The 22,965-nt window shown below is 52.6% G+C and overlaps 1 protein-coding gene across 1 annotated transcript in view; it reads right to left on the reverse strand.

Annotated features, from left to right (window-relative positions):
- Window positions 1-17,999, reverse strand: part of AGO2 (argonaute RISC catalytic component 2) — an 87,704-nt gene extending 69,705 nt beyond the window's left edge. Inside the window, exon 1 of the mRNA XM_079106861.1 lies at window positions 17,839-17,999. Coding sequence (XP_078962987.1) covers window positions 17,839-17,860 — 22 coding nt within the window. The 5' untranslated portion in view covers window positions 17,861-17,999. The remainder of the gene's footprint in view (window positions 1-17,838) is intronic.
- Between the last annotated feature and the right edge of the window lie 4,966 nt (window positions 18,000-22,965).

The raw sequence follows: 22,965 nt of genomic DNA on the forward strand, positions 1-22,965 counted from the left end.
GTCATGATACACAATTTTGTACTAACATTAAATTTTCAGATTAATAATTTTATAGTACAATAATTAACAATAACAATAGGAACTATTATCAGACTTTTACAGAAGTGGACACAGGCCCAAAGAGCTGAAGCCAGGGAAGGAGTCCAGGAACCGATGGCCCATCATTACCCAGGGCTCACCCCTCTCCACTAGGCCCAGGTGCTCAGAAGTCCACACAGCATGGTGCTTCTGTACCTGACCCCCGAGGAAATGTCATAGCATGAAGCAACTATAGCAAAGCAACTGTAGCAAAGCACCCATAGTCCCACTAAGCAGCGTCCACGCCCCTCCACCTAGCACAGACACTCTGCTCTCAGCTTCTGCTGTGCTAGATGCTGGGGACACAGCCAGGATATGGTCAAGCTCTTGGGCAGTGAGACAGGACACCAGACCATTCCCCACACTATTAGAGACTCAAGAGCACCTGCAGGAAAAAGGGGGCTCTAGGAGTATAAGGTGGTCCACAGGAGCGCCCGCTGTATACCAGCTACTCATCTATGGTTCCCAGGAGAGCACTGTGGTTACACCACCACACCAAACAGGAGATGGGGAGTTCCTGGGCACCAAGAGCTGGGTCCACAGCTGCCCCACACACAGCCCCACCCCATGGGTGCCCACCATCTGATCTGAGTACAGTCATCAGCTTTTTACTTCAGAAAGTGTTGGAAACCTGGTTCCACCAGGACAAGTAAGCAGCACTCGGGAATGCTCAAGATAAGAGGTGAAAAGAAAAGGAACAGCAGGGTGTGGCACACACCTGTGATCCCAGCAGCTTGGGAGGCTGAGGCAAGAGGCTCCCAAGGTCAAGGCCAGCCTCAGCAACTTAGCAATACCTAAACAACTCAGCAAGAGCCTGCCTCAACATAAACAGGGCTGGAGATGTGGCTCAGGGGTTAAGCACCCTGGGTTAAGTCCCCAGTACCTCCCCTCCCCCAAAAAGAAAAGAAACTGAAAAACAAGCTACTCCAGCTCCACACACAGGGAAAGGTCTGCAAGGGAACACTGGGTCCAGCTCCAGCTCCACACACAGGGAAAGGTCTGCAAGGGAACACTGGGTCCAGCCGCCATTTCTGGCAGGTGACACACTAAACACGATTTTGTTTCTTCTTATTCACCAGTCCTTTAAATTCTCTGGGAGGAGATATTCCTCTTTATTATTAAAGAGAATAACTTAAAAAAAGAAAACCAAATCAAAGCAAAACTGGCTGTGCTCGCAGCGCATACCCAGCAAACGGACAGAGTGTGCTGGGGAAGCCAGGGAGACCGGGCCTCCTTTCCAGATAAGGCTATCTGGGACCTCACCCTGCCAGGCAGAGACCCACCACACAGGCAGCGCCACCCCACCATTCAGGGCTCAGGCACATACTTGCAGCAACTCCACAGGCCACTCTCGCCTCTCCAGCGGGACAGAAGCCAGACTCGGGGCCTCCTCAAGCTGCTTCAGATTCTCACTGCAACTTGAGTGACAGCCTCGCTCCCCACTCCATCCTATTGCTATCCTCACACGCTGCCCTGAGTTTCACATGCACTGGAAGACACAGGGAAGGACCCGCGATGGAACAAGGAGAATGTCCTGTGGCACACGTGCGATCCAGAATGCACCCCTCAGAGGAAAGCGGCATGGAGGATGGGCCGCAGAGCACCCTGGGCCATGCAAGCACCCCAGGGAGCACACTGGGCAGAGTGCCTGACCATATCTCTGGGCAACCCACACACCAGTGATCTGGAAGTAGATCTGCTTCTCACAGGGACGCTGGTCAGCAATCTTGGAAGTCCTGTGTGTGGACACTGTGTTTGGACAAGTAGGCAAACATGCTGCGGGTGAGGAGGGCCGGGCATTTCTCAAAAAGAAGTCACAAACAAGGACCAGGAAGGCCACTGTGATTCAAACCAGAAATATCCACGTGAACTGGGGGGTTTTAACATTAATGCAGAACGATAAGTACAGAAGTGTGTGTGCACATCTGCTCATATAAATACAGGACCTCCTGGCTGTGTCCACCCAGAGGACCAGGCCACTGCAGCAGCCGAGCACGCCAGTACCCAGATCTCCAATAAAAGGAACGAGAGCTCGCTGATGACACGGACTGCGAAGGATAAGCCCACAAGAGCCTGGAGCGTCTCGCAGTGAAAAGGGAGATGCACAAATGTCACAAAACGTGAGGGGCAGCCACACCCACACAGGGGCCCACCAGCAAGAGCACTCAGGTCAAGGCTGCCAAGAGACACACAGGCGAGCAGCTGTGGTTAACCACACGGCAGCGTGTTGGAAAGGGCCCACAAACAGAAGGTGGTCAGACAAACGCAAGCGCACGTCCACCTGCGGGCCTGGGCACAGCACTTCCAAGGTGGAGGTCCAGGTTCCCACGCTGGCCCAAGGTAGGCAGGATGAGGACACTGGGGGCTAGGGGCTGATCAGGGAACTCAGGTGACTCTGGCCACCTTCTTAATCCCAAAGTCATTTCCAGTGGTTCAGTGAAGAGTCGGGGCTGCGGGCAGTGCAGGCGCAGCCTGTGCGTGGCGCAGGTTCAGCCTCCAGCACCAAGAAACGTAATGGGTTAAGTGACACGCTGCGAGCTGGGGCTGTAGCTCGGTGGCAGAGCACTTGCCTCTCACGTGCATGCCATCACATAAAAATAAAGATATTAAGTCCATCTATAAGTAAAACATATTTTAAAAATGATGATGTGCTGCATGGAATCACAGAGGTGGGGCTGAGAAGGCTGCACTGACCCCACAGCTGAGGGTCACCCGGTGGGCCTCAAGAGTTTCCCCTCCATTTTTGTGTGTATTTTAACTTTTCCACAACAAAGACTTTAAAACATTTTTTCAAAGGTGACCAACAACATAAACCTGGTCTCTGATCAATGAGTCCCACCATCCAAGGCAACGCCACAGAAGCCTAGGGACAGAACGCCAGTGCAAGGCACCTCTCCTGCCTGGCTCCTGCCCGCCACTGGAGGGGGCCTTGAAAAGGCCCTGCCACACTGTGTCTGTCATTTCAAAGCTGCTGGCCATCCCCAGCCACCCTGTGGCCCTCGAAGTCCCTCACTTAGCAGGAGACTGTGCCCTTCACCCCATGATCTGTGAGAGACACCTGGACTGCCTGTGGATGTGGAGTGACCGCCTGATCCACAGCTATACTCGGACGTGGGGGAGCACATGGGGGGCAGCAGCCAGTCTGCACTTCCCAGCCCCAGCGTGATGCCTAGGACATAGCTGGCACACCATGCTTATCAAAGAATGAGCTTCTTTGACATTAGACCCCAGGATTGAATCTGGATTCTTTTTTTTATTTTTTTGCCTGTTAATAATACTGAATTTACTGTGTTCATCTGGTTGTCCAAGTTCCAAATACTACACTCTGGCATCAAGAAATCAATGTAACTTATGTGTTTTAGGTTGGTCTAGGAAAAAAAGAAAAAAAAAAAAAGCATAGACCTAACATTTTCCCAGTTTGGTGACTAATAAAATCTGCCACGAATGGTTTACTACTTATAAAGTTCACTTTTCAAAGCTGTGAGATGCCAACGACCAGCGCTGGCAAGGATATGGAGAAACCGAAACCTTCCTGTGTTGCATGGAAACATGAACTAGCACAGGCATATGGAAAACAGCTCAGTCATTCCTCACAAAGTTACACAAAGCAGAGTCCCCACACAGCCCAGCAATTCCACTCCCAGGTGTACACCTGCACAACACAAAAACTCGTACGCAAATGCCAAAGGTAGAAATAACACAAATGGATGATCAGCTGTGGTATATCCATACAATGGAATATTACTTGGCAATAAAAAAAATGAAGTTCAGAACTGGGTCTGGTGTTGTGTACCTGCAGTCCCAGCTACATGGGAGACTAAGGCCGAAGGATCGCTTGACCCTAGGAGTTTAACACTAGCCTGGGCAATGTGGCAAGACCCCATCTTAAAAAAAGAAGAGAGGCTGGGGACTGGGGAGATAGCTCAGTTGGTAGAGTGCTTTCCTTGCAAGCACAAGGGCACAAGGCCCTGGGTTCGATCCCCAGTACCTAAAAAAAAAAAAAAAAAAAAGGAGAGGCTGGTGTGGTAGTACACAACTATAATCCCGCAACTCGAGAGACCAGGGCAGGAGGATCACAAGTTTGAGGCTCTAAGCAACATAGTACGATCCTTTCTTTTTTTTGGGTGCTGGGGATCGAACCCAGGGCCCTGTGCTTACAAGGCAAGCACTCTACCGACTAAGCTATCTCCCCAGCCCCAAAACTTTTTTTTTCCCAGTGCTGGGGATTGAACCCAGGGCCCTGTGCTTGCAAGGCAAGCACTCTACCAACTGAGCTGTCTCCCCAGCCTGATCCTTTCTCAAAATAAAACAAAAAGGGTTAGGGATGTGGCTCATTGGTAAAGAAGAAGAAGGGGAGGAGAAAGAAATCTAGTTCTGATACATACTGAAATGTGCACCCTGAAAATTCATTTACTATCTAACTGCCATTCAAGATCTTAGGAATAGGTAGATCCATTCAGTCAGAGCAAACTGCAGATTTCCAGAGGCTGGGAGTGAGGGGTCAAAATGGGGCTCAATGAGTACCATTAAACCTCTTAAAAATGGTTAAATTTATGTTGCATGAATTTCACACCGTTTTTTAAAATACTTCCTCCCTCTGAAACATGGGTCATTTCTCTTTTCCCTCTGCTAACAACACAGACCCACTTGGATGAGACAACACAAGCACATCCATAGAAGCCGAGACTTCTGCTGGGTCAGACTCCGAGTCCAGGTTGGGAAGAACTGACTTGCCCCGTGGGGACCAGAGGGAGATGGGCTGTGTCTGGGAGGCCAGGGCTAAGCTGACAACTGTCTACAGCAGGCTTGGGAGCAACGTGGAGGCCACTCTGGAGATTCTTGACCCTTGCCATCCTATAAGATTAACTAAAAACACTTTATTCGGATTGTTAAAAAATAAAATAGAAACCACACTTTAAATAAACGGTCACTGCAGTGTGGTCCCATGGGAAAGCTCAGGAAGGCTGGGTCTTACAAACCACAACTTAAACTTCATTCCTGAGTGGGTCTGCAGGGAGGGCAGAGCCGTGGACACAGGGCACCACCCTCCCCGCCCTGCTGGTGGCAGATACTGATAGCCTGACATGGCGCCTGTCCAGGAAGCGGCCGCCTCAGCTGGCGCTCCAGGCAGCCAGGATCTCACCAGCAAGAGGATGCCAGGGAATGAAACGCTGATCCCTCCAGGCCAACCCGGTTTTGTGTTCTGCTCCTAAAGAGACAGGCGCACACACACACACAACTGCTGCCTTTCAAAATTCTCGGCATTTTTTTTCTATTTACTTCACAGCATTTATTTTTGCAAAGAATGTCCCTTCAAGACACCCATTTTCTTCCTTCGTTCACCTAAGAGCTTTCAGTAGAGGGCAGGCAGCTCACCAGACTCAGATAATGGGAAAACAGAACTCTCGCCAGGGGACTGCGTATCCTGGGAAACCGCGAATCCCTGATCAGTCGCCCGTCATATCCCGGGACGGTGTGGCCCAGAGGAGCCCCGGCACGTGTGACCACGGCTGATCCTTACAGGAAGGCAGGCACCACCATTGTCCCTGCCTTAGACAGAGCGTGGGAAGGCTCCGGCTCTCAGGCTCCACGGCCTCCAGGAATGGCCTTCAGCCTCCTGCCAGTCTCCTGAGGGCACAGCACCAAGGAAGCACTCAGGCCACTGTGGCTGACGGGGTGGCGTGCCGATCTATCTATGCCTGGAGCTGGCGTGCTCCACAGAGGCGGGGTGGAAGGAGCCGCCTCGCTGCTCTTGGGGTCTCAGGACCTGACCTTCCTGCCCATCCCTTCCACTCACCTACTTCCCTCCATGACACTCAACACTGGCCACCCTCAGATGCTGCCTCTTGCCCCACACAGCCAGGACCGAGGAGAGCCCATGTCACCAGAAACTAGACACCGCAGGGGAGGGTCACACAAGGGAAGGTGCCTGCAAGATTCTCAAAGGCATTAACAAGTTTTAATGCACAGACTTAACTTTTTTCCTTAATATTTTTTTAGTTGTCAATGGGCCTTTATTTTTCCCCCCAAATGATTAAAAAGTCTATTACAGGAAATTAGTATCATCCTCAGCTGAGAAATAAAAACAAGCCAAGAAATAACATCCATGGTCTCTATGGATTAGGCTAAGTGTTCCTCCCACAGCCCCATTTTATTTATTTACATGTGGTGCTGGGGATGGAACCCAGTGCCTCACAGATGCCAAGCAAGCGCTGCACCACTGAGCCACAACCCCAGCCCCAGATTTAACTTTTAAATCAACTTTTAAACTTTTTACTCAATTTTTTAAACAAAGAAGACACCACATCAGATCCTGGGAAGCAGAGCAGGGTGACCGTGATGATCTTCGGGCAGCAAGGGAGGGTTCATAGCAGGCGGAGGAGGCAGACAGAGACCACCATGAGGCAGACACACAACCCCAACAGTGGTCTCTTCTCCTGGACTTCTCAGAATCACCTTAAAACTTGGCATATCTGAAAAAGCTCACCCCAGGTGCTTCTCCCCACTCTCGGCTGGCTGTGAGGTTGGTTTCTGTGCCTCCCCACCCTGCCACACTGCCCCTGCTTGGCCAGCTACAGCCTGCACCACCTGCTCAACACCCTGGGGATGCCCACCACCCACAGAACGAGAAGCCCCTCCCTCAGCAGCAGCTCAGCCCTCCTCGCTCACAGCAGTGGTCTGCCTTCACATCACGCACCAGCTTTCCTCCTGCCCTCAAAATACCCCCAACCTCAACAGTCGACCAGGGAAACCTATTTGAAGAAGTAGAATTTTAAAATATGCATGCCAGGGCTGGAGATATAGCTCAGTTGGAGAGGGCTTGCCGCGCATGCACGGGCCTTGGGTTCAATCCCTAGCACCACCAAAAAAAAAAAAAAAAAAAAAAGCATATGTGCATGCCACAGCTCTGGTGAAGTAGTACAGGAGCCCAGCCACGGAAGGCAGCCGCGGGAGATGCGAGACAACCAGGAGCCCTACCTGCCGGCAAGGAAGCTGCTGAGGCAAATAGGAAAGCAGCCCACAGCTCACTCCTGGGCTGCAGCGGCACACATAGGACAGGGACAGGGCGCACGCCAGGGGTGCAGCCAGCCAGATTGGGAAATGTGACAGCACAATCTAGCCAGGTCCTCCACAAGTAAACAGCAAGGTGTGGAGAACCAGGAGAAAGCTCTGGTCCCTGCATTCTGATTCCAGTCACCGTGGGATCCCCACACCACGAGAAACCTGGGCAGCTGAACTCTACTTGTCCCCAGTCAGGACAGCCCTCAGGGGCCTGTGCACAGGGAGGGAGGCAGAACCACACTCACAGGACATCTTCTGGAACGTCTGTAAGCAGAGTGAAGGCAGCCTCAGCACACAGTGCACTCCTGTGATCCCAGCAACTCAGGAAGCTGAAGCATGAGGATCCCAAGCTAGAGGCTGGCCTGAGCAGCTTAGCAAGACCGTGTCTCAAAAAATCAAAAGGGCTGGGATGTAGCCCTGTGGTGAAGCACCCCAGGTTCCATCTCCAGCACCAAAATGATAAAATAGCAGCAAGAGGAGCCGCATGGATGTTGGAGGGCGGGGAGCGTGCACACATGCTCTTCCAGGTCCTGAGCAGGCCTGGCAGGCCAGTCCCAGCACAGTGACCTCTCTGATGCCTCCTGCAGGCAGGTCTCCCTGCTTTCACTCCACCCCTTAATCTACTCTCACCGCAGCAGTACAGTCAGCTGGTGCCCAACCCTGCCAGGCCCCTCCTGGGAGCCTCCCCTCCAAGTCGAGCCACACCTGGGCCCTTACCTCGCTGCAGCTGTGCACTGTGTGCTTGGCCTCCCTTACTCCTCCACCTCCAGTCCTTGCTCTTGGCTCCAGGGACCCCCTCCCACACACAGGCTTTCTTCTGCTGTAGGCGCCAGACACACCTGCTACTTCCTTGAGCGTGACGAGTTTGGAGTGTCGGTCCCCAGCACGCGGTGCCAAGGCCTCTTCTCCATTGCTCCTTTTAAGCTGGCATCCACCCTGCCTTTCAAGTCCCTTGCAGATGGGGTCTTCCAACCAGCATTCCCACCTTCTCTCTGGGCAGCTGTCCTAGTTCCTACATTCCACTGCCAGGTGCTGGTTTGGCCAGCTGCATCCAGAGGGTCCTCAGATGTTCCAGAGCACTTCAAGAGAACACACTGCGCTCCTCAGGGCAGCCAGCAGAACAGGGGCCTCTGCCGCTGGGTGTGCTCCGGACTGCACCTCCCCCACAGCTCTGGATGCCTGTCTCAGATGCTGAGAAACTCCCAAGGCTAATGCGATCACACTCAAATCAAGTCACCCATTTTAACATTCAGCGAGCAGCAGCACCTGGAGGGGGAACGAGGTCAGCCAGCGGCCAATCTAGACCCACTGCAGGGAAACCACACATGCACTGCCCTTCAGCCCCGCCCAGCTGGCAGCGCTGTGATCTGGGAACATGACATGGCACTCTTTCAGCAGTGCTCCCCACCCTCTGTGTGGGCAAGGCTGGTCCACAGCTCCAGCCAGCATCCAACTGCAGGAGCGCCACAGCCCTGAGGTCCACCAGGCAGGCCTTGGGGCCCGGGCATTGGTGCCATGTTCTCACATCGGAGTCACACCTCACAAAGCAGCACAGGCACAACAGGCTCTCAGCAAATGCTGCCCAGCTGAGACCTGGTCTCCACTCCTCCCCCCTTCAAAGACAAGACCCAGAGGTCAGTGGTGGAGCACAGCCGTGGGCAGGAGCCCTGCTGCCCTTCTGTTGCACCTGCAGGGTAAACAGCAAGAGGGGGCGGGAGAAGCAGTACAGACTAGCAGCACTTCCTCCTGGCCACGAGCTGTGAGCAACTGCAGTGGGCCTGCATCACTCCCACCTGATCAAAGTTCCCCCACATGCTCTTCATGCTCCCAGAGGAGACTGGAGACCCAAGAGGTGAAGAGAGGCACCTGGCTTGCCAGGGAGCCGGCTCACTATGTCGTGCTGAGGGCAGGCGCTCAGGGCCCTTGACACCTGGCTTTCTTCAAGTGCACCTCCTTGTCCCCGGCTCCTCCTCTGCTCCCCAACTCTTTCCTGCCATCACTCTGTTAAATGACGCAACTACCTGCTAGATCAAAGTCTGGGGACACTGCCGTCACTGGCAGCCTGGCACGGCTTCCTCATTCACAGCTCTCCCAGCTACGTGGCCGCACGTGTGGGGACCTTGCTCAGGTGAGAACTGTGTCAAGGACTCCCAGCACATCAAGTGCCACAGGAAGGGAGCAGCAGTCACTGTATCTGAGACTCAGAGGCAACCACAGTGCCCAGAGAGTACCCTACACTCACCAACACCAGCCCCCTCTCTGTCCTGAATGAGCTCAGGCAAAGCAAGGCTGACCCCAGGGCTTGAGCATCTATCTGAGCTCCAGTTGCAGGGCCCTCCTGCTATCAAAGTCCAGGAAGCAGGGCTGGGGATATAGCTCAGTTGGTAGAGTGCTTGCCTTGCAAGCACAAGGCCCTGGGTTCAATTCCCAGCACCACGAAAAAAAAAAATGAGTATATTTCTTGGGCTTGGGGAGAGAGCTCAGTCCGTAGAATGCTTGCCTTGCAAGCACAAGGCCTGGATTCAATCCCCAGCACACCCCCCCCCAAAAAAAAAAAAAAAGTCCAGGAAGGAACCCCAGCAGGACACCCCAGTGGGTCCTCAGCCATCAGAACAAACACACTGGGTTAAAGCTCCTCCAACAGATGGTCATCAGGTTGTGAGATAAAATCCCAATAGCTGTATTATCTTACTTTAGGAGTAAACCTGACAAAACATCTCCAATGATGGACTATGACTTGGGAACCTTCGTTTTTTTGAACTTTTTATGTGGAACTGCCAAAAGTTTCTGGTTGTCGGCTTCGCCACACAAAGTATACCCTAGCGTTCAGAGCGGAAGCACCCAGATAGCTTGGGGAGCCACAGAAACGCTGCCACCGAGTCATGCTGCAGAAGGACGCTCAGGAGATCAGTGTCACTCGCAGCAAGGGATCCCCGTCAGGAGCCACCCAGGCTTCCGAGCCTGGCTGTCTAAACCCTGCTAGAGTTCTGTTTGTTTGGGGCTACAGGGTCTTAAAAACAGATGCGGCCAGTCCCTGCTGCACTTGCTCATGGCCCCAGGAGCCACACATCGCAGCACACACAGTACCCAAGCCCAGTCGTCAGACTTCTAAGCTTTTTCTGAAAAGGAGCACAGATCAACTGACAACGTTCAATCCACCAGAGTCCTCTCTGGGATACCCAACTTGCACCTCTGGAATTGTGTCCTCTGGGATATGATCCTGCTCTCAGGCTGTGCCTGCGTGTCCTATGGGCCTGGCTCTGGCCCATTTCCTACATCCTTTGCCCATCCCCACTTCCAGCACCAGTGGGCCCCAAGCTCCACCTAAGAGCAATCATCTGGGACAGGCAAAGCCCACTCCCTGGGCCTCAGGAGCCTCTGGAGCCCCTGCCCAGGGCTGGTGTGCCTGACTGAGGCCAACTGGGGCCCCAGGTGCAGCCTCACTGACCCTGGAGCCCTACCCTCCCACCACATCTCCCAGCCCCAGCCTCTGCCCACACCACTCAGCCCCGCAGCCCACCCCCAAGCCTGTGGATCCTTGGGTATTCACATGCTAACCATGTCACCGCCCACGGCACCACAGCACACTAGTTGCTCCTCCAAGTATCCCCAGAGATGACATTAGGAGACGAAGGTGCCCCCAGGCCCAAAGTCATGTGTGGGCTGCGTCCTCCAGGCAGCGGCCTGTGCTGGGTTCTCCAGAGAACTGCAGAAAGTCCCTGGTAAGGCAGGGTGACAGTCACCCCTGAGTGATGAGCTAGCCTGTCACCTGTCTCACCATTCCAGCCCTCAGGAAGGTGCACTATCACCTGCATCTTCCAGGTAAGGAAGGGGGTCTTTGGAGAGCCTTGCAGTTTGTCCAGGCCATGGAGCTAGCTAGGTGGAGGCCAGAGGCCACACATGGGCCCCTTACCTAGGTGGTCAGCTTCGTGCAGACAAGACTCTAGCCTGAGTAAGCAGCCTCAGCTGTCCCTCCCACAGAGCAGCAGAGTATCACTCCAAGTGCGAATTCTCCCTCAGGGTCCAGGTGGTGAGCCAGGTCCACCAACTCCTGTCCCTTCCTCCCCTCAGAGCCCCCACCCCACAAGCCCTCTCAAGTCGCGAGCACCCGTCTTTAACCTCTCCTCCCCACTGTCACCCTTCATCAGCCCCCCAGCTTCGTCTGCCCCCCAGGGGTGCCACACACCCCTACCCCGCAATGCTACTAGAATGTCCTTTCTAGAACAAGTCCGACGAGCTGACCCGCCATGTGCCTGGGAGGCCCAAGAGCCTCTCCCAGTCTCAGTGGCCCTTCCCTACATGCCGCACAGGCTGTGGGGCATCTCTGTGCTGTCCCAAGGCTCCAGACACCCCCTTGCCACCACTCTCTCTGAGCAGGAGGGTCTCATGCCACTGTCTCCCAGGAGAGCAGGCTCAGCTGTCCAGGGTTCATAACAAAGATTCCCCGAGTCCAGTCCCTCCCACCCTTTTTTTTGGTGTGTGGTCCTAGGGATTGAACCCAGGCAAGTGCCCTGCCATTGAGATACAGCCCCAGCCCTTTTTTTTTGAGACAGGGACTTACTAAGTTGCCCAGGCTGGCCTTAAACTTGTGATCCTCCTATCTCAGACTCCAGAGTAGTCTGATGTACAGGTATGTGCCACCAAGACAGGTCCCTATTCTTTTTTATTTTTTAATTTTTATTATTATTTTTTTAATTTTTAGTTGTAGATGGACACAATACTTTATTTATTTATTTATTTATTTATTTATTTATTTATTTATTTATTTATTTATTGTGGTGGGGATTGAATCCAGGGCAATGGGCTTGCAAGGCAAGACTCTACCAACTGAGCTATCTTCCCCAAGCCCCAATACCTTTATTTTATTTATTCATTTTTTTTTATGCAGTGCTGAGGATCAAACCCTGTGCCACACATGCTAGGCAAGTGCTCTACCATAGAGCCAGAGCCCCAGCCCCAAGACCCCCGTTCTTTGGACAACTAGTGCTGCCCAGCTATCAAACCCCATTTCCTCCCCACAAAACCTACCTCCAGAGCACCACAACCTCACCTGCTCTGACCTCCTGCTTCCTGGACAGCCAGTGCTCCCATCCTGAGCTGCCTGTCCTTCCCAGGGACACATCTGTGTGAGTGAGTCCCCCAGAGTCAGGAAAGTCAGGGACCTGGGGCCAGCAGCCATGGAGGCACTGGTACCTTTGCGTGCATGTGGCGGGAAGGTGCCGCTCTTTGCACCCCGACATCCCACTCAGTGTTAAGGCAGCACGGTGCTTCTTAGACATGCCCGACTCTGGAACCCAAGGTCTATATGGACACAAAGAATCTCTGCAGGCAGCACAGCACAGTGGCAGGGAGCTGAGCGCTGCCCGCTGGATTTGACCCCAGCTCTGGCCATTCCTGCTGGGCCTTGAGTGGCCTTCTCTCTCAAACCTTAGGTGACAGCCACCCCACCAGAATGGTCTCATGATGAGGAGGAAATGTGCAGCTCTCCTTGGCCTTTGGCCCTGGGGGTAGATGGAAAGAGCATGAGCCATACTGGTCACACTCCCAGCCATTACAGGGGACAAACTGCCCACACTGCACAAGTGAAGGACAGGGCTGGAGCTGGTAACCAGATTCCAATCTGGTGTTTGGAGGAGAGAGGCTGGAAGTGGGACTCCAGTTCCTCCTCCTAGCACACAGCAGAGTCACCTGCACACCCTGGACCCCGCTGCAGCCCTGGGAAGCGCAGGAGCACGGAGGAGTGGGGGTCAAAGGTGCAGGCCCCCCACCTCTGAGCTGTGCCAGGCTCAGTCAGGGACCAGGACCCAAATCTGCCCATGGTCCCCGCATGTGCCTGCGGCCCCAGGGAACAATTAAGAGTGTCCACTGTACTTACACAAGTCCCCAGGTTAGAGGGCAAGCTGTGGTCACCGGTACAGCTCTACTGAAAGAGCAACCAGAAGGGCAGTTACTTGGTCACAAAGACTAAGGGACCAGAGAACAAACAGTGGTTTCAGGTTCTTAAACTTTTGGGGGGAAAAGGTGGAGAAATTAGAAGAGAGTAGCTCGATGACATTTCATCACACCAAGAGCTTGATTTTAAGTGGCAGAGTGAAAAGGACATGCCACAGCCATGGCACCCGCTGGGACTCAGCCAGCATGGGTGTGGGCTGGTGATGCTCAATGAGAAGATAGGGAGTCAGGTGGGGGTGAAGCTGCCAAGAGCAGGGGACAGTGGGGAAAGATAAGGGGCACAGTTGGGGGGGGCTGGACCCCACCTCATGCTACAGAGGTAGCCTCAGCCCCCAAAGTGGGGGAGGAGAGATCCATCTTCTTGAATGATTTCAAGTCCACAAGTGTCACTTCTATTTTCTTCTACTGAGTGCCACATGAAGAGGACTCTGCTGCACCTGGGATGAAAGGCCGCGAGACCTGTCCGCAAAGACACTTGAGGCGAGTGTACTGGAGTGACGATATAGCACTGTCCCCATTCAGCCTCAACAGAGCAGGGAAACCAAGGATTGTGAATGCAGGGTTCTTTGTAGAACCAAGTAAATAAAATTGGGCTGGGCACAGAAATGCACACCTTAATCGCAGCAGCTCAGGAGGCGAGGCAGGAGGATGGCAAGCTGGAGGCCAGCCTCAGCAACTTAGGGAGGCCCTAAGCAAGACCCTGTCTCAAAATAAAAACCAAAAAGGGCTAGGGATGTGGCTTGGTGGCAAAATGCCCCTGGGTTCAACTGAAAGAAAGAAAAAAGGAAGGAAAGAAGAGGAGGAAGGAGATGGCTATTCTGAAGAAAAGATACTTCTAAGAACTTAAATGTTTGTAACAAGTTAAAAGAAAGGACAGGGGGGGGGCTAGTTTTCAAGGACTCAGTAAAATGCCTTAGAAGACAGAAACCCACATTTATGTATAACTTTTATTAAAATCCAGGATATAAAACAATCAACTGTAAGCATGTCCCTGAGAAAATGAGAAGTAACAGCCAACTTGTGTGACAATGGCACGGGTCATGTCTAGGACTGCCCTGGCCTCCATGTGCGCATGGACACGTGGAAACAAGTGCAGGGCTCAAATCTGCTGTAAAGAACATTCACAAAGGGGCTGGGTCGGGGCCCAGTGGTGGAGCGCTTGCCTAGCACGTGGGGAGGCACTGGGTTTGATCCTCAGCACCAATAAAAATAAACAAATAAAATGAAGGTATTGTGTTTATGTACAAATTAAAAAAAAAAAAAAAAAACAGTCCACAAAGAAAAAAAAAAAAAAAAACAGGGGAGCCAGCAAAGGTACAAATTCTGGCAACCACTGAAGCCTGTGAGAGAGAAACGGGCAAGTTTTGTACCAGTCACTCCACTGTTATGTTCTTCAAATTATTTCACAATAGTAACTCTTTTTAACAAATCAAGTGTTGCATTTCAAAGTTCACAGTAACAATTCATAAAATAAAAACACATTTTATCAGACTGGCACACTACAGTAGAATGTTGCTTACTTAACTCATAAATAACCCTTGTTAAAACATCCAATATAGCCTCCTGCAGGGGCCGTGCCTATAATGCCAGGCACTGGGGAGGTTGAGGCAGGAGGACTAAAAATTTGATGCCAGCCTCAGCAACTCAGCAAGAGACGGTCTCAAAAAGGGCTGGGGGTGTCACTCGATGGTAGAGCACCCTGGGTACTCCTCCAAAGTGGGAGTGAGGGCAGGTCTAAAACAAAACAGTATATTTTCAATGCAGAAATCACAACTTGAAAAAATACCGCTACTTCTGAAAACAGCAGTTTTTAGGAGTTGAAGCTCTTGCAGATAGGCGGAAGGGAGACTGCCCCGTATAGAGCCACACTGCCATGCCTTCCAGTCCAGGGCAGCATTGGGTGACACAGGCAGAAGCACTGTCCTGGGAAACGGGTACCATCACTGAGAGAGCTCCTCATATCCATGCTGGGACAACTGGACAACTCAGAGTTCAAGAGAAATGGGGTTTGGAAAAAATTAAGTGGCACCAGAAAGCACCAATAAAAGCCATCTTGACTTCTCAAAGTCAAGATCCTGTTTAGACAACTCTCACTAGGACTCAGGTATCACAGAGGTTACTTTGTAGCAAACCCAAAAGGGTATAACATTAAGTAGGCAAAACCCTCAGAAACCACCCCCTTGGAGGAAACAATCTTTAGATATCACTTAAGGTCTTTAAATGGGGGACACAGTGCGTAGCATTCTGGTGGCACATGCGTGTATTCCCAGCCACTGAGGCAGGAGGATCACAAGTTCCTGGCCAGCTGGGCAACCTACAAGTTCCTGTCTCAAAATAAAAAATTAAAAAACAGGGGCTGGTATGTAGCTCAGTGACAGAGCATTTGCCTAACAGGCACAGGCCTCCAACTCCCATCCCCAGTACTGGGAGCCAGGGGAGCCCACAACTAGTCGATTCACCTGTTAAGTTTCAGGGTGGTGCAGAATCGACCTATTCTCTTTCCAATGGTCTAGAAAAATGAAAAAAAGGTAACATTCCTAACTGACAACCAAATATCAGTTTCACATATGCAACAGTTTTGTTTTTTGTTTTTTTTTTGTAAAAGACATAATATAAATCTACTGTGAACTCCATTTTTTAAATTAATTTACTGGGCTGGGGATATAGCTCAGTTGGTAGAGTGCTTACCTCACAAGCACAAGGCCCTGGGTTCAACTCCCACCACCGCAAAAAAAAATTAATTTACTAAGCAGCTTAGTAGTTATATTACAATTAGAACTATCTGTAAGTTTTCTACAATTCAGATCCAATTAAGATTCTAAATTACGAAACAAAATATTAGGAGTCTCACTGAAGAGATTCTATTCCAAAAATTCCTTTTAAACAAAATTAAAAGCCTTAGTGTGTTTAAAAAAAAAAAAAAAAAAACCGCATAATTATAGCACATTTGTACACCTGGAACTTGGGCTCAATCCTGTCCTGCCATTAGCTAGGAATTATCCTGCAGACATTTATTTTCCCCATCAAAGCTGGCTAACAGGAGTCCCCACAAGGCCACCAGGCAGAGGCACCAGGCAGAGGCCCACAGCACAAAAGCCATCTTCAAGCAGTGTGCCACAGATAAGTCAACAGCCTGGTGCAGGTACACATAGCACAAGCCTCAATGCCTCTTCCTGAAGTTCTCATGAGTACGCAGCATGGGCTGATCTAGTCTAGACCTAAGAGGTATTTCTTACTGTGGGTCAAGGTCAAAAGGGACTGAGAGCCACTTTCTCTAAGGAGGGTTCAGAAAATCAGCTCAGGAGTGGAGCCAGGCAGATTGTTCTAATGCTCCTGGCTCCATGACCTTGGCAGAGTTCTTAACCTCTCTGAGCCTCTGCTGCCTGCCTTCAAAACGAAGGCACTCCACCAAGTTCAACAAGCTGAATGGATCAACACATAAAACACAGAATCCAAGCCTGACCTTCCTCAAGGTTCCTCACATTTTCTGGGCCTTCAACTTTAAAGCTGATAATCTGAAAAAATGTACAGCTCCATGGCTAACATCTGCGGGGTTCCTTTGCAACTCTGCTCTAGAAGATTCTCACATTACACGGCAGGGGCTGCCCAGTCCACTTCACAGTTAGGGGGCTGACTGCCAGGGTCTCCAGAGGCCAATATTTGCAATTAGGACTGTGGCACCTTCTAGGTGCAGGGTTAAACATTCTTCAATCAAACTGCTGAGGGCCCTTGAGGGTTTAAAAGTTGGTCAGAGAGTCTTGAAGCAGCTAAGTGACATCAAGGAAAAAAAAAAAACCAAGGCACTCAGAATTCACAAGGCACAGAACTAATTGTGTACAGACACAGCAGTGGGGCCACCATTAAGGGAACCGAGTGGATCGGGCAGGCTTCTAGACCCACAGTTTGGAGAAGGTCTGGAGAGGCCCGGGATGTGACCACCTAGCACTGGACCAGGTACACAGACGGGGACTTGTGGGGCAGGCGGCAGGCTGGAGCGTGGCGGACAAAGGGGAGCAGGGAATGCCCAGTCCAAGTGCCGGGAAATTTAGGAGCCACGTGCCTGGCGGGAGCAGGCAAAAAAGCCCTAGAACACTTCACCGTTTTCTTGGCCCTGCAAGTAAACGGCCCTTCTACTCCGCAATGAAACCGAAAAAGAAAAAAAAAATGTGTTATTGGTTTAAGTTTTTTGGAACTTTTCCAAGCAGAGCGAGGCTGAGTAGTAAGAAGGGGTGCTAAAGAAACCAACGCGTCTCCCCACCTCTCCTAGTAAATCGTACAAGGCAATTAGCACTTGAATAAGACGGCGTGTCTGGCATGAAAATGAGCGGCGCTGGGGCGCGGGGCGCGGGGCGCGGGGCCGCTCCATCCCTCAGCCTGCGGTCCAACTACCACCAACTGGGCGAAATCCAGCATTTCCAGACTTTCCCTCGGAGAAGGGCCTACGAAGTGCGGGCCCGAGAGGAAAACGGAAGCGGCGCCCCAGGCTCGCCGCGCGCGGGCGCAGCCGCCCCGCGCCCCCGCCCGCGCCCCCGCCCCCGGCGCCCCGCGCGGGGCCCGCGACCCTCAGACCGGGCGCGGCGCGGGCCGGGCGCCGCCTGGGCCTAGGCGCGCGGCGGCCGGGGACCAGGCCCGAGCGCCAGGCGCAGGCCGCGCGAGGCCCTGTCCGCCCGCGGCGAGCAGGCCGGGCGCGGGGCGGCGGCGAAGGACCCCGGCCCGCCGCCCGCCGCCCGCCGCGCGAGCACTCACCGGGGCCGGCTCCCGAGTACATGGTGGCGCCGCCGAGGCTCCGGGGCCGAGGGCCGGCCGCCGCGCCACGGGCCCCGACGCCGCGAGCCGCGAGGGAGCCGCCGGCCGCACGATCCGCCCCGGCGCGGCCGCGTCGCCAAACAGGTTTACCCGACGCGGCCGGCGGCGGGCGGAGGCGGCGGGCGGGGGAGGGGCGGGGGCGGGGCGGCGGGCGGGGCCTGCGGGCGGGGCGGGGCCTGCGGGCGGGGCGGGGCCCGCGGGCGGGGCGGGGGCGGGCGGGCCGGGGCGGGGCCGGGGCGCGGGGCGGACACCCGGGCGGCCAGACGCGCAGCCGAGCGGGGGCCGGCGGGGGGCGGCCGGGGGCGGCCGGGGGCGGGGTGGTCGGCGGAGCCCCGCCGGGCGCTTCCCGGCGCGCGCGGGGCGCCGGGCAGGACGGGCCCCGCCGGGGCGAGCTCTGCACCCTGCGCGAGGGGGCCGCGTCCTGCCAGCGCACGCCCGCCCCAGCCTCGCGGCCTGGCTCTTTAAGTTATTAACCGAACGCGAAGCTTCTCCCGACCCGGAGCGTGAACTTGAGCGCATCTCGGCCCTAGCACACGACTACACTGCCACCTCCCGGCGCGTCCCAAGTACCCAGATAATCCGCGTAAAGCACTCAAAAAGTACAGTCAGTCTTCGGAAATTTTCACAGTTGTCAAGGATCAGATCAAAGACTCCCTCTCCAGCGATCAGAGCACCCAACACACTGTGCTCGGCCGGCCTCACGGGTCCCATCATGCTGCTTTGTGCATTTTGTACCTTCCCCACTTGCTGGAGTCCTTTTTCCTCCTACCCAAATGGTCCTGGTCCTTCACTTGCCCCTGAGTCCAGCAGAAGCCAGACAGTGGTTGCCCGCTTTCTCCCCTAATCGGTGATCAGAAGGCAGAAGGTGAAATACAGCCCAGAGTGGCTCATCCTCTCTCAACATCTCTGCCAACTCCTTCCCTTGTCCTGTAAGCAGGTATTATCTGTTTATGAGGTGCAATGCCCAGTGCTGAGGGTCCAGGTCAAAGGATAAGCAGGGGTCCTTCTTGCCAAGAGTTCAAGTAGGTTTGTTAGTTACTTCAAGTCCTCAAGGAGGGCCCCAAGTGAGTGCAGGAAAACCAGCACTCCCCTCCAGATAGACTCAGAAGGAGAGCGAATGGACACAGTGGTTGATACTAATGAGTCATCATGGCTGAAGGTAGTGGCACATGCCTACCTACGGTTTCACCTGCACGGGAGGCTGAGGCGGGAGGATCTCTTGAGCCCAAGAGATGGAGACCAGCCTGGGCACCACAGGGAGACCCCACCTCAAACAAACAGCAGCAACCACAGAAGCATCAGGGTAAAATGGGTTTCTGTGTACCAGGAATCTTGGATAGGGATGCAGTGCTACTCATCACAGCCAGGACTGGACAGCGCTGAGGCTCCTGGGTACTCACTAGCAGCACATTGAGAAATCAAGCCTAGCTAGAATGGAATCCAGCTGTTAGGGAACCCACCACTGCAGGCAAGTACAGCAACACAGATGAATCTCAGCAAACAGGCTGCAGGCCTTCTGCGTGACTCCATTCATAAAGTTCTAAGCCCTTAAGTTAAACTACATTGTTTAATATATTATCAAGTAGAAAAAGTTGACAGAAAAACAAGGCGGATACCGGTGAGCATCAGAGTGATGGGCAGAGCAGGTGTGAGCAGGGCCCTGGGGGCTCTGGAGGTGCCAGCACGTTCCTGCCAGCAGTACTGCCTGCTGTTCATTCTGCAGCCATCCCTTTAACACATTTTTGTGTACTTTCTTAAAAAATATTTTTTGTTGTTGTAGAGGACACAATACCTTTTTATTTATTTATTTATTTATTTAGTGCTGAGGATGGAACCCAGGGCCCCACATGTGCTAGGCCAGCGCTCTACCACTGAGCCCCCGCCCCAGCCCCAGTATTTTTATGTAGTTCGACATTGACATTTTTACATACCTTCTGTACCTTTGCTATATTTCTCAACAAAGAACATTGAAACTGATCGTAAAGGTTATCACTGTCCCATTTATGAACCACACCATCACATAAATTGCCAACTCACACACCTACCACTCAACTCTCTCCTTCACACACCCACAAAACTGGCTTCTGCCCTAAATGGCTGGAAGCCTAACTGCTCCTGGGACCTCAGAAAAGGAGGAGTCAGAGCTTAACAGAAACTGAATGGGATACTTTGTTGCGAGGCTTCCCTCCTGGAGGGCAGCAAGAAACTGTCTCCTCAAGCTGTCCTTGTGTTGCTTCACTGCAAAGACCTGACACTTGGAGCCCCCTGCTGGCAAAGCATTGCCATTACAGTCTGCCCCTATTGGCGTCCAGAGCCTGAGGGCAAAAGCAGTGGCTGGATCCAGGTCCTGCCTCTCAGCGCTGGGTCAGAGGGTGCTCCTTGGCCTGGCCTCTTTCGGTGCCTGTCCGTCCTCTGGTCAGCCGGTCCTCTCTCAGATGTCAATTCCTTACTGCAGCCCCAGTTCCCACCCTCTGAAGAGCTCTAGGCCACAGCCAAGTGCATGCCCCTCTTCCCACCTGCTCTCCCAGCTGGGCCTACAGATTCACCATCCACCAGAGGAGCCAGGAGCTCCCTCCCCTCTGTCTTCTTCTCCTGCAGTCAGTGACTCCATCTCTTCCTGGGACGACCTCCTCTCTGCTTGCAGCTAGAACCCTTCCCTACCCTGCTGTACTGCTCGCCAGCTCTCTGGACAGCCTGCAGGGCCAGCTCCTCCTGCTGCACTGTGTGCTCTGTATTTGGGGGTCTTGGTGCTGTGTTAAGGCGGTGGGCTCCAATCCCAGGCAGGGAAGCTCAGGTGAGCTGGGCTGCTCTGTAGCTGGGCAAGCTAGGTGCATCCAGCAAAGAGGAAGGAGAGACCAGGGGAAGCACAAAGCAAGCCCCCGAGAAGGGGCCGGCAAAGCCCCTGACTCTGGGGGCTCATAGACTCCCAGACTAAACCGTGGGCACTGGAATGAATCCTCATTCCTAAAGATGTTCTGCACGTGATTAAAGAGGGTCTAGGACACCAATAAATTGAGAAGCACTGGCAAACAACACTGCTTTGTTGAGTGCAGGCCTCCTCTGAGCCTTTAGCAAAGTATGAGGAATCATACTTCTACAAAGAGAAAGGAGGGAAACAGAGATGGCATCTTTTCTGTTGCTGTAACTGAACACCACGGGTTGAATAATTTATAAAAGAATAGAGCTTTGGCCAGATGTGGTGCGCATATCTGTGATCCTGGCAATTTGGGAGGCTGAGGCAGGCGGACCACAAGTTCAAAGACAGCCTCAGCAACTTAATGAGGCCCTAAGCAACTTAGCAAGACCCTTTTTCAAAATAAAAAAAAAAGACCGGGGATGTGGTTCAGTGGCTAAGTGCCCCTGGGTACCAAAAAAAAAAAAAAAAGAGAGAGAGAGAGAGGTTTGTTTAGCTTCTGGTTCTGGAGCATGGCTCAGCATCTGCTTGGCATCCAGTGACCCTTCTTGCTGCGTTGTGGCGTGGTGCAGGCATCACATGACCACATAGTGCATGTTTGCTAGCTTGGGTCTCTTCATCTTCTCGTAAAGCCACCGAAGCCTTCGGGAAGCTCCATGTTCATGACCTCATTACCTCCAAACACTATTAACATGCGACTCTGGGGGTTATGTGTCAGTAGGTCTTTCTGAGGGAACAAACCTCAGGCGCTAGGCCATAGTAGAAAGTGTGCAACCTGTCCCCAGGCCATTCAGCCACAGAGTCCTTTCATCCTGGGTACCTTAAGGGGTCAGGGAGGAAACGTGGGCAACAGAGCTTGGGTTCTTGGAGACCCAACTTTCGCATTCTAAGATTTTCCCCTGGGGCACTGTACCACTGAGCCACACCATCAGCCTCATGTATTTATTTATTCATCTTTTTATTTTGACACAGGGTCTCACTGAGTTGCCCAAGCCAGCCTTGAACTTGCTATCCTCTTGCTTCAGCCTCCTGAATCTCTGGGATTATATAGATATGTACTACCACACCTGGCCACACTTCAAGATTCTTTGAATAAAAAGTATTGTCTTTTCTGAAATAAAAATTCAATAATTGAGGGCCTGGGGTATAGCTCAGTGGTTAAAATACTTGCCTAGCATGTGCAAGGCCCTGAGTTCAATCCCCAGTACCACATTTAAAAAAACAAACAAACAAAACTGTGTTATGGTTTAGATATGAGGCGCCTCCCAACAGCTCAGGTATGAGACAATGCGAGAAAGTTCAGAGGTGAAATGGTTGGGTTATGAAAGGAATAACCTGATCCGTCATCAGTCCCCTGACAGCGATTAACTAGGTGGTGACTGTAGGCAGGTGGGTGTGGCGGAGGAGACTTTTCCTTGGGAGTGTGCTTTGGGACATATATTTTGTCCCAGGTGGGAGAGCTCTCCCTGCTGATTGCCATGTCCTGAGTGGCCTTCCTCTGTCACATCCTGCTGCCCTGATGTTCTGTCTCCACCTTCAACACAGAACAACAGTCAGCCATTTATGGACCAACACCTCTGAACCACGGGCCTCAGACAAACTTTTCCTCCCCTGCATTGTTCTTGTTGGGTCTTTTGGTCCCAGTGGTGAACAGGCTGACAAAAACAAACTAGTTGTGATTCTAAAAATATTTCCCTCACAGTAGAAACAAAACACACATCTAAGCAATACCTATACACTGAAGGCAACTGAGCCGGAGACCACTTAGCATAATCACATCCCTGTCTCTTGTTGCACACCCTCAGGGCTACCTCTGCCCAGCTCCAGGGGCACCATGGCACCTCTGGGCTTGAGAGGGGCCATACACACAGAGCAGCAGTGCCTCAAACACAGACCCAGGGGCGCTGCCTGCTCTAGGCCCTCTAAATAGGGAAGAGCAGCCAAGATGTAACTAACATGGACTCTGGAAAATTAATTCACTGTGATTGGCGGGTTTAAAGATCAGACAAAAAAAGACTTGGATTTTACAAAAAAATAGGAGAAAATCTTTGAGTTGTAGGATAAGACAGTTTTTAGACTTGATTGCAAAGCACAATCCATAAAAGAAAACTTGACACATTGGACTTCATCAAAATGAAAGCCTTTAGCCAGGC

The sequence above is a fragment of the Sciurus vulgaris genome, assembly GCF_902686455.1.
Source record: "Sciurus vulgaris genome assembly, chromosome: 1".
Lineage (NCBI taxonomy): Eukaryota > Metazoa > Chordata > Mammalia > Rodentia > Sciuridae > Sciurus > Sciurus vulgaris.